General features: G+C 41.3%; 1 protein-coding gene across 1 annotated transcript; it reads left to right on the top strand.

Moving 5' to 3' along the window:
• Positions 1-2,257: 2,257 nt before the first annotated feature.
• On the top strand, positions 2,258-3,420 carry LOC101979898 (high mobility group protein B1-like). The gene is given in 1 exon segment (XM_013352485.2): positions 2,258-3,420. A coding segment is annotated over 1 exon segment (636 nt). The 5' UTR covers positions 2,258-2,310; the 3' UTR covers positions 2,947-3,420.
• Positions 3,421-14,133: the final 10,713 nt, after the last annotated feature.

The following is a 14,133-nucleotide window of genomic DNA, read 5'->3' as shown; positions in this document are numbered from 1 at the left end:
TGCAGACAGGGAAGAGTGGTCACCATGGAAATACCAACACCCCAAGTTTCAGCAAATTGTTATAATATCATAAATATATACAATATGTGAAAAGAAAGATAAAGCCAGTGCAGACAATGGCTGTGTAAACTAATGTGACTTCAGGAAGATGTCCAAGCAACCACTGTAGCCTTTATACCCTGACATTATCACCAAGGAGACAGTAGAGCATAGAGGAATCCTACCAGCAAATGCATACCAGACAAACTTGAGCCAATTACTTCATTACATTTTAGAGTACAATTTATCACTATAAAGTCTGAATTTAGGGCCTACCCTATAGGTTGTGAGGGTTTCGTAAAATAACACATGATGGAATGATTAGTTTCTATGGCCAGCTTGACTGGATTAGAATCACCCAGGAGATACATCTCTGGAAAGGAGATCAACCCTGAATGTGGGTGGTGGCATTCCGATGGCTGGAGTAAAAGACTGAACAAAACAACAGAGCAAACTGAGGGGCTGGTGAAACCGTTAAGTGCCTGTTGTGCAGGCATAGAGACCTGAGTTGAGATGCCAGGGATCTACATGAAAAGCTGAGCATGGCAGCACATACCTGTAATCTCAGTGCTGGGCAGGTAGAGACAGCTGGAGTTCTCAGGGTTGGTGGCCAGCTAGCTAGTCTGGATGAATTGGTGAGCTCCAGGTTCAGTGGGAGATCCTATGTCAACAGATAAGTTAGAGAATGAGGATTCCAAATATCTACCTTTCACCCATACATGCACATGCAAACATGTGTGTTTCTCTTTACAGTACCGATACACCATTATTTAAAAATGGGAGGAAACAACCTGAACTTCAGCATTCATTTCTTCCTGCTTCCTGATTGTAGAGGCAATGGGGCCAACTGCTTTATGCTCTTGCTACCATACCTTCCCTTCCAAGACAGACTTAAACTGTGTCTCCCTAAACTGTAAGCCAAAAGAAAGTCTGCCACTCTTAAATTGCTCTTTTCAGGTATTTGGTCACAACGATGGAAGGAAATAATACACATGGGGAGAATTAGCTTTGAAAGAGCTTAATGACAGTGGTACTCTTGAATCATGTTTTCAATATACATAATCAAACAAGGTCTGAAAATACTAAGTGGAACATTTTAAAAGAAACAATGCATTTTCTATTTAGGGTTGCCATGACCAATATGATATCAATCTCACATCATCCCACTATACCAGTCTAGGAATAATTCATCCCTTTGTCTACCATGTCCACACTGTATTGGCTCCCCAATCTTTAGCCACTTACTCTCATTTAGGGTAATCAGATCTATTATTATGCTTATTGTAGGCTTGTGTCCAAGTAACTGTTTATTGAATAGAGATCACACAAGAACAGAAATGCAAAAGTATTATTAGGGTATAAACCATTGAAGATTTATTGAAACCATTGAAGGTTTATTGAAACCATTGAAGTACAGAGAAACTGTCTGTACAATGTGGCAATGCTACAAGACAAATAGGAAGAGCACAGCACTGTACTGTATTTAGAGTGCAGTTTAAAGCATCCTTTAAAGGGTCGAAAGGGAAGGCGCCCTCTATGGAGAAGCAAAACTACCATACTCGTCGTTTTTATTAGTGTCATCATCAAGTCAAATTACAGGACAGGTGATTGGTTTAGGGAGAAACATTTCTGAGCCTAGAGTCATGGACACACAAGTAGAAGACAAATATTGCTGTTGTTGCTTTGCAGCAAGTAATAGTTTTAGTAGGGGGGTTTGATAATTTTTTTGAGATTACACATAATAATTTAATGTTTTGTTATTAACACAGAAGAAGTGTTTTATTTTGTTTACTCGATTTAGTTTTATGAGACAGGTTCTCACAATGAAGCTCAGACTATCCTCAAATTCAGGATCCTCATGCTTCAGCCTCCCTAATGTTGTGATTACAGGTTGTACTACCACACCCAAATCTTTAGTCTAGTGTGTCAATATATCCCACATGCTTTGACAAATGGTAATCTACTTTGCCCTTTAAAAAAAAAAGAGTTGCTTTCATTTTATGTATACAAGTATTTTCTCAGATGTATGTATGTGCGTCTTATCTTTCCTGGTGCTGGCAGAGGCCAGGAGAGAACATCAGATCCCATGGAGTTAGAATTACAGACAGTTGTAAGCCACCATGAGTGGGCTGAGAACTGAACCCGGGTCCTCATCAAGAGCAGCAAGTGGAGCCATTGCAGTACATTGAGCTCCATAGAGACAGCGCCAGCAAGCGAGAGCCGGACGGGCACTGAGCGACTCTGTGCCTCGCGGACGAAAATCAACTAAACATGGGCAAAGGAGATCCTAAGAAGCCGAGAGGCAAAATGTCCTCGTATGCATTCTTTGTGCAAACCTGCCGGGAGGAACACAAGAAGAAGCACCCGGATGCTTCTGTCAACTTCTCGGAGTTCTCCAAGAAGTGCTCAGAAAGGTGGAAGACCATGTCTGCTAAAGAAAAGGGGAAATTTGAAGACATGGCCAAGGCTGACAAGGCTCGTTATGAAAGAGAAATGAAAACCTACATCCCCCCCAAAGGGGAGACCAAAAAGAAGTTCAAGGACCCCAATGCACCCAAGAGGCCTCCTTCGGCCTTCTTCTTGTTCTGTTCTGAGTATCGCCCCAAAATCAAAGGAGAACACCGTGGCTTATCCATTGGGGATGTTGCAAAGAAACTGGGAGAGATGTGGAACAACACTGCTGCAGATGACAAGCAGCCCTAGGAAAAGAAGGCTGCCAAGCTGAAGGAGAAGTACGAAAAGGATATTGCTGCTTACAGAGCTAAAGGAAAACCCGATGCAGCGAAAAAGGGGGTGGTCAAGGCGGAAAAGAGCAAGAAAAAGAAGGAAGAGGAAGATGATGAAGAAGACGAAGAGGAGGAGGAAGAAGAGGAAGACGAAGATGAGGAAGATGATGATGATGAATAAGTTGGTTCTAGCGCAGTTTTTTTTTGTCTATAAAGCATTTAACCCCCCTGTACACAACTCACTCCTTTTAATGAAAAAAACTGAAATGTAAGGCTGTGTAAGATTTGTTTTTAAACTGTACAGTGTCTTTTTTTGTATAGTTAACACACTACCGAATGTGTCTTTAGATAGCCCTGTCCTAGTGGTATTTTCAATAGCCACTAACCTTGCCTGGTACAGTCTGGGGGTTGTAAATTGGCATGGAAATTTAAAGCAGGTTCTTGTTGGTGCACAGCACAAATTAGTTATATATGGGGACGGTAGTTTGTTGTTTTGTTTTGTTTTTGGTTTTTTTCATCTTCAGTTGTCTCTGATGCAGCTTATACGAAGATAATTGTTGTTCTGTTAACTGAATACCACTCTGTAATTGCAAAAAAATTGCAGCTGTTTTGTTGACATTCTGAATGCTTCTAAGTAAATACAATTTTTTTTTATTAAAAAAAAGAGCAGCAAGTGCTTGTAAATGGTGATCCATCTCTCCATCCTTAACTTGGCCTTTTACATGACCAAATATGCTAATGAAAGCAAGATGCTTCTCTGTGCTGAGGCTTGAGAGTCTCCTGTGAAACTTCTTGGTGCCTGGAGAGAATCAGTTCTCCCTAGCATCTTCTCTATGAGCTTTAAGGGTCTCTCTCAAGAACACAGAGAGGAAATCTCAATGCAGCCCACTCAAACTTTTAGCCACGCAGCTCGAAGGTTACTCCAACAACTTACATCAAATCCAGAAGAAAGAGGGAGGTTTCTCTCCTGCATTTCATTCTAGTGAAATGGGTTCTTTTCAGGGACAGAGTTAAGGAATCAGCACATTGACCAAAACCCCAGGAAGCATTGGGAACATTCATGATGAAACAGAGACCACATAACTTAATTAGTTCACAAGGAGAAGGCTGATGAGAGGCTAAGGAACATTTTTGCAAGTTATAACTATATTTAGATTGTTGTTATTTATGTCAGGGGTCATAATTCCTCCAAGTCAAATAAGCAGTTAATGGGATGCTTTGAGATGTATCCTTGTATCATCATTAAGTTTGAGAGTGGGTGCAGGCATTCCCTTAAGTGTGCTGGAAAGCAAGACAGTTTTGATTGGTTTTGTACTTATTGTTATTGTTGTGGTTTCATTTGCAAATGATGAATTATTCCTAACAAATTATTGATGACCCTAATGATAGCTGGGATTTTCCTTCCCATCAAGTAGCTCAAATGTAGAAAAGTTCTTATTTCAGGGAAGTTGGTTTTCTTTTTCTAATCATTTCTTCTGCCCTAGCTTGACCCGCTCCCCCACACACACATACAGCACTAAAGTTGAGAGACACAAAGCTCACAAATGAGAAGGGTGGAACAGAACCAGAGTGAGAACAGCCCTTCCCTACTCTTTCCCAGCCCTCAGAGAGGAGCTTCAAAAAATGAATCAACACCACACCTTCTGTTCCTTTGTCCTTTTATAGACAGCTGCTCAAATTAGCTTTAAGTTCCCTGAGGGTAGGAATAAGGTCTATTTTCAAACTGTGTTCAGAATCTAGCACCTTGCTTAATCAATGTTAAATAGCAACAGTGCATTTTAATTGGCCTACTTTCAGAGCATCAGATTAAATTATTCTGCTAATTAATTGGTTGATCTCATATTTCACTTATATTGTCAGGTTATTATTTTCTCCCTTTAGGGCTCAAGACACAACTGACAGTTCAAATACTTCTTCATTAATTACCTGATCTTATTTTTTGCATAATTTTATTATAATTATTTTGATACCATATTTATTGAGCACGAGCTCACACTAGGAAAAGTCAACAACACAGAATCCACTGCAAACTCCTCTCACTAATATCCATTGGGTTCATACAATCCAGTGGAAGGTGTTCTTGGCTTGGCCGATCAGAGCCTTTAATTGGGTTTAATTGGTCAGACATTAAACTAGTTTCATGTAAGTGGCCAATGAACATTTTATACCATTGGATAAAGTTTCCTTCTCACCAGCCAAATGTTTTCTGTTAATCGACTCTTCCTGCATTTCCTAGCTGCCTGTGATATATAACTAAACCAATCACTATGTTTTTAGAGGAAATTAGATAAACAGGTAAAAATTTTTGAGAGAGAAAAGAAAGCAATAAAGAAAAGTATTTAAAAACCAGCATAGGTCAAAAGGTTAAATGAATTGTGAGTGTTTTTGCCTAGAAACAGACTCTAAACAAATACTTAAGATAGTATGGACAGTAGAGACCATTATAGTAAGGAGGCTTAGGATGCTAATTATTTTTTGTCTGCACTGTGAATTGAAGCCAGGACATTGCATGAGCTACATAAGTATTCTACCGTTACATCCCTAACCTGTTAGCTTTTAAAAATTCAATTGTTGTATGCAGATGACTAGTCTGCAAGGCACTTTTTATAAGAAAATGTGAACACGTTGGACAAAGGGTTGTTACCAAGGAACTGAGTTCTTAGTGTGCTTGTGGTAGTTGGACCAGTAACCGGAATAAGCAAACTTTTTTGCCCCTGTGATGTCAAGGAGGTAAGGCCAGGGAGGTGGGGGTGGGGTAAAGCTTGTCAGGGATTTATAGGGGAGCATGGAGAGTTATGGTTTTAATCCAAGTGCAGAGTAGCCTTTGGAGGGTGTTAAGTGGGGAAGGCATCATCCAATTTGCATTTTTAAAAGATCACTCTGTCAGCAGTGTGGAGAATGGATTAGAAACAGAGAAAAGAATGGAAGCGGGAAGAACAGCTCAGAGACCATTATAGAGCGAGAGGTGTGGGTGGGCAGACTTGAAGAATGTTCTGGAATTAAAGCTGTTGCTAGATCACAAGTGAGGGCCGAAGGATCAATGGCAGGTAGTGACTACCTCATAGAATGTTTAAAAGAGAAACTGGCACTTTAAATGAATGGTTGAAAATAATGGCATCCAAAGACCCTATCCGGCCATAGCATAATTTAGAGTAAATCTTGAATGTGGCAACTCTGTAGCCTCTGTCTAGTTTCTGCTAACACCGAAAGCACTCATGTGAGCCCTATATTGACTACAGGACAAAGAGAAAGCATCCATGAGGGCAAAGACTTTCTACTGCTTTCTTCTCTAGCGAACCCTAGTGCCTCTCACAACACTCAAAAAATAATCAAGAGTCCAACAAAGACTTGGTGAACAAAGTGGCAAAGAAAAACTATGATGTAACCTTTTAAAAATTGTAGTTGATGTGCAAACAAAATCATCTCCCCTGTGATGTGAGTTATACTAGGATGCAACACAAAGAATAAACAATCACATGTGTAGGGGTTTTCCCCTAGGAGCTGATCGAGGTCAGAACACTCCAATCTTTCAAACTCAAGGAAAAGATACAAATCAAAGCATGCTAGGATTACCTGAACTCTTCTGAATCATGTTGGCTCCTTAAAGACGCATAAGATACATACAACACCTAGGACAGTTTGTTCCAGGATGTGCTGCGAATTCTCAGAAAATGTCAGTAATTACATAACATCTATGTTCACTGAAGAAAAGGGAAGTTAGTCTGGGTGTGGCCGCTTGGCCTAGGCTGAAGAGATACTGCAGCCCAGGTAGTCCTCAGGTCTTGTGTTGCTCTCAGGGAGTGCTTTGTCATGCCAACATCTCTGCTTATTTGCCTGTAAGTCATTATGGAAAATTGTGTCTAGATTGTAAGAGCTTTCTTATGGTATATAATTCATTGTTTTGCCAGTCCCAAAGACCCAACGGCAGCTTTTGCAGAGGTTCCGTGCGCTGGCCTTCCCTTTCCGCTCCTGTCACTCTGGATCACTGCCTTTGTTTGGCCTCATCCTCAGAGTTTATTCACCACTCTTGTACTAGGAGGCAGTGGGGAAAACAATGACAACCAAACAGTAAACTTCACTCTAAGCAAACAGAAATTGTTGCCAAGGCAACCAAGAAAGAGAGTCTCTGCATCCAGCTATCACAGTGTGAAGTGAGTTTCAGATGAGGAGATGGCTTAAGGGACAAGGAGACCCTTCAGGAAAAGGCTGACCTAATAAAAGAACCCACGAATTGCCATTCTGAGTGATGTCTTTTTCCCAATAAAGAGAAGAGCTTGCAAAAGCCCTGAAAGGCAGGCTGCAAAACTAGATGAGATTTCACAGGGGTCTGGGCAATTAAGCCAACTACAGGTAGATCTGAACCATTGTGCTTCTGGGTACAAGCAGAGGGGAGACTTTGGGGTTAGGAATGACAAGAAAGGGGACAGGGCATGAAACACGCTTCTGATACTGGGTACACTATAAATAGGAGGGACTGTCTTTACTTGTACAATGCTTTTTGTCCAGACCCAGCATGCACAGCACAGACATTATCGCCGTGGGCTTCCAAACACCCCAGTGAGTAGAGGATCAAGGATGGGTTTATTTTACAGATGGGAAAACTGGCACTCACAAGCAACATATGTGCCAAGGCCCCTTCAAAAGGAAGCAGTACAGCCAGAAACAGGATGCAGGTAAAAATAACGGCAATGAATGTTTATCTTTGTAAAAAAAAAATTCTTCTTAACATCTCCACGGTATCTAGATATATTGCACAAGACAACTTTGAAGAGTCCAGTTATTCTGTTTGTTCCAAGAGCAGGGAGCAGGTATACTTGCCACACAGTTGCTAAAGCCTTCAGAGCCTGTGATTGAGGGAGCACAGGGTAAGCCTGAAGACTGACTTCATTTATCAAATGGAAGCCCTCTAAAGAAGCACTAATAGTGCTCTTGAATTTTCATTCCTTGTTTAATGGAAGAACTTGTAGGAGATTCATTCTGGTACCTCCCAACCATGTGGATTCTCCATCTGGGAATCTTAATCAATCAAACAAATGTTTATTGACTGCCTACCATGTTGAGATCTAGTGCTGCGAATGGATAACAAATGTTGCCTGTGATACTCGCTTGATAAGATTGTGTATCCATTACGGTGCTTCTGCAGAAGACGTATAGAATGCACGTGGTACACAATAAGTGAATGAGCAGAAAAGGAACGTTATGACTCTGTAGATGCTGATAGGGATGAGTGTGTTCTGAGTCTGAGGGTCTGGCGGTGTGAAGTTGGAGCCTTGGCCCAGGATTGCCTTTGACCTGCTTGACAGAGGTTAGACACAGGAATGAAACGAGATGATGCCAGCCCCAAATGAAATAGCCACAGACACTTAAGATTTCACAATGCTTCTGCCTTTATGCTTCAGAGATAGGAGTTAACATCTTTTCCTGGTGCTATGAGAGGAAACCCTGATAAAGGAAACAGGTTTATGTTGGCTCAGCGACCAAAATTATAGCCCACCATGGTGGGGGAAGTCAAGGCAATGGGGTGTTGGAGAACCTGAGCACATCTCCACTCAGGAATCGGGAAGAGATGCTTGTTCTCACTTCACTTTCAGTCTAGGACCCACAGCTCAGAGGGTCGTGCCATGCACTTGTAGACCTCATCAATTGACAGCAAGAGTGACCATCACAGGGCATTGTTATATATGGTTCTTACCTCTTTCCACTGTGTCCTTAGCAAAGTCCACATGGCATTCACCCCTGTGTCTGCCCTTATGCTTGCCCGTGGTGGGTGACTGATCATTAATGTTGGTTGAAGGAGTAGACCACATGCTAAAAAAAATGTCCTGGACAATATTATCTGGGAAATAAAAACTCTAATCCTATCTCAAACACAGCAAGAACTCAGAGCTGGTGATAAGCAAAGGAGCTCTTAAGTCCTCACATAGCAAAGAGGTCAAGGATGTTGGGGGCGGAGGGCTGAGTGTTTGCTGCACAACATTCTCCCCTGGTGGCCTCAGGACAAGGCTCTATGTCGCTGTTTCCTCGTTCATAAAATATGAATACATTAATTATATTTATCTCAGTGGCTTTAGTAAGATCAACTTAAATAATGCATGCAAAACACTTTGCGAAGTATAAAGCAATGTACAAATCTTAGCTATTATTGCTATCAATAGTGTAATTTAGCATATCATTAATTTATGTCTTCCATTACACATTTTCTTATCAAAGTACTATTGAAAATCATAGGCCAATTAGGGCTGGAATAGCCTCTTAAGATGAATAAGATAAGGTAGAAGTCAAATGATTTCTCCCAAGGTTCAGCAGCTGGGAGTGGAGCCATATGCAGTGAATTTCTTCTGTGCTCCTTCTACTGATGGTTCTTAAAGGTCTGGGATGGAAACCATGTACTTGCCTCCGCCCATGCTTTTCCCTACTTCCACAGAACCACAGTCCCCAGTCTTTTTCAAAACCCAGATCAGTTTCAGAGCAGCTGCCCGACATGCAAAAAGCCTTTGTCCAATCCTATCCACCACCCACATAATAAAACGTCCTTCTATTTAGGACTGTGCCTGGGGTCTTCTTCAGTATGAGCCCCACCAGATGCTCATATTGTGCCTTTTCCCTGTGGAAGAGCCACACACAGTTTCTTTTCAGAGGTAAGCATATTGCGTGCCAGTGCTAGACAGATTTCTGTCATTATCACGAAATGCTTGAGGGAATTAATTTATCAAGAAAGAAGGTTATGCTGGACCATGGTTTTTGTTTCCTGTTCATGACTGGCTAGTGAGAGGGTGCCTGTTAGCAATGGCAGAGAGTCTCTGTGAAGCAAACTTCGAATCTCATGGCAAGAACAAAACAAAACAAACAACAAAGAAGAGGAAGAGAATAGTCCTGGGGTTGCAAATTTCCCTTCAAGGGCAAGTCTTCTATGACACAAGGGCTGGCCTCCTCTTCCTTGAAGGACCAATCACTTTCCAGAAGCATCACTCTGGAGATAAAGCCTTCCACATTGGGCTTCTAGGGGACACCCAACACCTGAACTACAGTAGGGCCTGTTTTAGATTCCATGGGACCCATGTGGTATGGACTTCAATATAGTTGAGGCTAAAAAGTAATATACATAAGATAGTACTGTGGCTTCCTGAGTCCTGCTTGCTCTAGGCAATCCTCTCGCTCCCCTCAGTGTGGCCTGTTTATGCAGGCTGACCTAGCTGTCCCCTGAGGTTTTGTTGTTGTGGTGGTTTCTCTTTTATACTGTGCTTGTTGTTGAAGGTTTCTCTAGGTCATTTGCACTCACTATTTCCATACACATATCTGCATATATGTCAGGGCTCTTTCACCAAAGCGTAAGCTGGGGAATTGTGATAATTCGCTCCTGTCTGTTGCTCATAGGCAGCTGCCTATGGTTGCTTTCTGAAAATGGCAAAAGAGATTGGCTGAAAGAAGTCAACTGGGTCCAGCTACTACTGTCATATGAACACACGGACATGCAGAAAAAGGAAGAGACACAGAGATGAAGACAGAGGCACACAGTACTGTCTCTTTCAGAGAAACATTAACAAGCCCACATCAGCTTCCTGTGATCAAGAACCCCCAAACCTTCTATGACAACATGATACTGAAAGAGAAGCAGAAAGGCCTTCACCAGACACCTAAGACTGCCAGGTCACTCCTATGTTGTCAGTTTTACAGATCTTCTGCATGGCCATGAAGCATTCACATTATTTCCCCTTAAATGCCTCCAGGATTTGCTTTTATGTGTTTAGTATGTAGCATACGTTATCTCTATTGTACACTGAATCATTAATTAAAGATTTGTTAAGCATCTATGCCCTCTCTCTGGCAATAAAGCAGGGAACTCGCCACATCTCTCGTGTTCAGTAGCTCACCATCTAAGGAAGGAATTAGAATAAGAAAAAATTGCAAAAGACAAAAACGATGGCCAAGAAAGGCTGGAGATTCAGTGAGGGGAAAAGCTAAGCCAGGAAAGGCAGATTATCTCGAGAAAAAGTCACCTAGAATCCTTACCCAAACATGAGTGGCTCTTTAAAGAAATGAAGGAAAGAGGGGTGGGGGGCTCTGGAGGCAAGGATCTTTTGAGTTGAATCGTGTTATTATTTTATTCATAGTTCGTGTATTAATAGCTATGTTATAGGGGTCTCAAAAGACAGGCATTAATCCTCACACACTATTTGGTTTCCTTGCACCTCAATAGCCAAAGTCTGCATATAATGGATCCTAAAATTCTACCAGCTGCTGCTACAGAGAATTTCATTTTGATGTGTTGCAGTTGTCAAACTAAAAGAAAAAATAGTATCCCTCAAGTTGGATATCCCTGGTCCGCTGGCTTAGGTGACAAGAAGGTGGTACCAGTTAGGGGATTCAGTCATCGTGCTTGTCCTTGAATATTCGAGCAGAAAATTAAACCTCTCTACCCTCAACCATACTAGCATTAAACACTGTAGGTTTCAGGAGATGGGGAGGCACTGAAAGCTGGAGAATCTATCAAATCAGAAAGTGAATAGACCCATAGACACCAACCTCTGGCAGGCCCCTTGGGAGAGTGTAGACCTGAAATTTAAAAAAAAAAAAAAAAAAAAAAAAAAAAAAAAAAAAAAAAAAAAAAAAAAAAAAAAAAAGCTTGACTAGAAAGGACCTCTCTGGGAGTGTATCTGGCCCCATTAAGAAACTATATCTATAATCATCTCTACTATAGACAGCATCTCTTGGTTCTCATGACAAGGAAAGAGGTGGTATTGTAATACACATATCCAGATGGGTTCTTCCCACAAGCTCCTCCAGGAAGTGAAGGAACAGATGTAGCTAGCAGACTCCCTCCCCTGCCCTCTGCATTCTGCCTACCCGACTCCTTACATAGACAGGCCAAGAACTTCTTGGGACATAGCTCTTTGTTCCCTATTCAACCTGCCCAGGGAAGAACACTAGATGGATGATTTGGTCACAGACCAAGGTAAACTTTGCAGAATGTGTATTGCAACACGCGGCTTTCTCAAAGATGCGTATGTAATGCAAGCTGTAACTAACACTCACTGAAATAAAACAGGCTGGCTGCCTGAACAGCAGGAGTCAAGTTGTTAGGAGATTCTAGCCATAAGTCATTTCCCAAGTCTCCTGGAGCAAGATTCTTTGCAAAGTCATCTTCAACCCTACTAAGAAATCCATTGAGAGAAATGGAAAACATACATAGATGGGGCAACTGGGTGTGAGAAGATCTCAATTTCCCCTTTGGAGATGGGTGCTCCCTGTACCCATCCATCCCTCCAGCGGGCCAGGCTGTCCACTCATGACAGAGCGTATGAAAGATAAGAAAACAACTAAAACACAAGAAGATAGCGGGAGAGCAAAGGGAGCTTTTAAACATGCTAATGCGGAGTTAAAAATAAACACAAAGCCAGAAAGCTTTAAAACGAGTTGTATATAACTCAAGAAGAACTGAATGAGGAAAGGGTTAAAACTGGGGTTTAACATCTCAAGTACCATTTCATACAAAGGTAGGAATAAAGGAAGGAGGCAGCAGAAGACAACTGATTAGAAAACAAAATGATCAGAGCTACCAAGGTAAGAGATTAAAACGCAGAAGATGAAAGATAAAAGATGATGATAAAGCTCAAACTCTAATAAAAGCTTAGAGTTTTTGAGAAACAGGGCCGAGGATCAACAGAAAGAGCAAGGCTATGCAGAAGAGAGCTAAGAATAGGTCTGATAGAGAGACCGAACCCCACCTCAAGTTCCTGAACACTGAACTGTGGGGGCTACGGCCTTGCTCTCTGTACAGTGCAGAAGAAATCTCCTAATACATGCTGCTGTGTCTACACTGGCCCTGCAGAATGTATGTGGATAATTCAGTCACAATATCCGGTCAAATTTTCACTCTACCTCGGGTAGGAAAAGAAGCACGGATCCTCTAGATAAGGGCAAGACAGCACTAATCCTCTCAGTTCCTGCAGGTACCAAGAACTTTGATAATGTCTCCTCTTCTCAGTTTCTGCTATGGGATGTTCATCAGCTCTAGAAAAGAATGTCAGGTCTGGTATCCAAGACAGATCATGATGGAGGGCTGACATCTATGATCCCCTACTCTGATTTTCACTGCTGCCCCTTTTATTAGGTACTTTCCACATGATGGCAACAAAATGACCAAGTTAAAGGAAGTTTAAACAAAATAAATCAAGTTAAAGGAAGGTTTATTCTGGCTCACAGTTCAAGAGGACCATTCTGTCATGGTTCGGAAAGCCTGGGAGCAGGAGTAGGAACCACCCAGTCAACGGTATCCACAGTCAGGAAGAATAAGAACAGGAAGTAGGACAGGCTATAAACCCTCAAGGACCACCCCAAGCAACTCGCTTCTTCCAGGAGGTCACTACTTCTTAAGGGTTCCATAACCTTCCCAAGCAGCTCACAAGACCAAGTCTAGCCACAGTACCTCTTACTACAAATAAATAAGTAAAAACAGATTGGCCAAGAGAGGGGTATGAAAGATGATTAGCCAAAACTAAGGAATATGGGAAGCCTGGTGAAAATCCACTACTTTGTAAGGTAATTAAAAAATATAGTTTAAAAAAAATAATGCTTGAAGAGAGGCCCTGCATGGGTAGAAGTTGCCATCCTTTAAACTTTGAATCCCTTTAACAGGATGCATCATTGAGGAATTTCCTGCAGTAGGTTAGCCTACAGATATGTCTACGAGGATTCCCATGATTGCCTTAATTGATGTAAAAAGATCCACCCCAAATGATTGCAGCACTTTTTGGTAGTACCATCCTATTTTAAAAAAAACAAAACAAAAAAAAAAAACATGGAAGAATAAAGATTGTGCGACTTACCTTTTTGTTATCAAGTTAATTTACCCTGTGGTTGCTGTTGATTCTTTCAGTGATATTAGAACCAGATTTTCTGGATTTCCAAAATGTACTGAGTACCAATGGTTCTTTTTTTAAAAATATTTATTTATTTATTTATTATGTATATAATATTCTGTCTACATGTATGCCTGTAGGCCAGAAGAGGGCACCAGACCTCATTACAGATGGTTGTGAACCACCATGTGGTTGCTGGGAATTGAACTCAGGACCTTTGGGAGAGCAGGCAATGCTCTTAACCATTGAGCCATGTCCAATGGTTCTTTAAGAACCTTCCAAACCTTTGGTGGCAGACTGAAACTGCTGCAGTAGCCAGTTTCTGAACAACTACTGGGTTCTTCAGCTTTGGGATGCATGAAACCGTTGTCAAACTATTTCAACTGTATTACTATTTAATAAATAATAAATCCATATAGACAGAAGATAGATAGATAGATAGATAGATAGATAGATAGATAGATAGATAGATAGATAGATAGATAGATAGATGATAGATAGATAGATGA

The sequence above is a fragment of the Microtus ochrogaster genome (genome assembly GCF_000317375.1).
Source record: "Microtus ochrogaster isolate Prairie Vole_2 chromosome 6 unlocalized genomic scaffold, MicOch1.0 chr6_random_2, whole genome shotgun sequence".
Classification (NCBI taxonomy): domain Eukaryota; kingdom Metazoa; phylum Chordata; class Mammalia; order Rodentia; family Cricetidae; genus Microtus; species Microtus ochrogaster.
The sequence above is the reverse complement of the archived record's forward strand: the minus strand, read 5'-3'. Positions and strand labels throughout refer to the sequence as shown.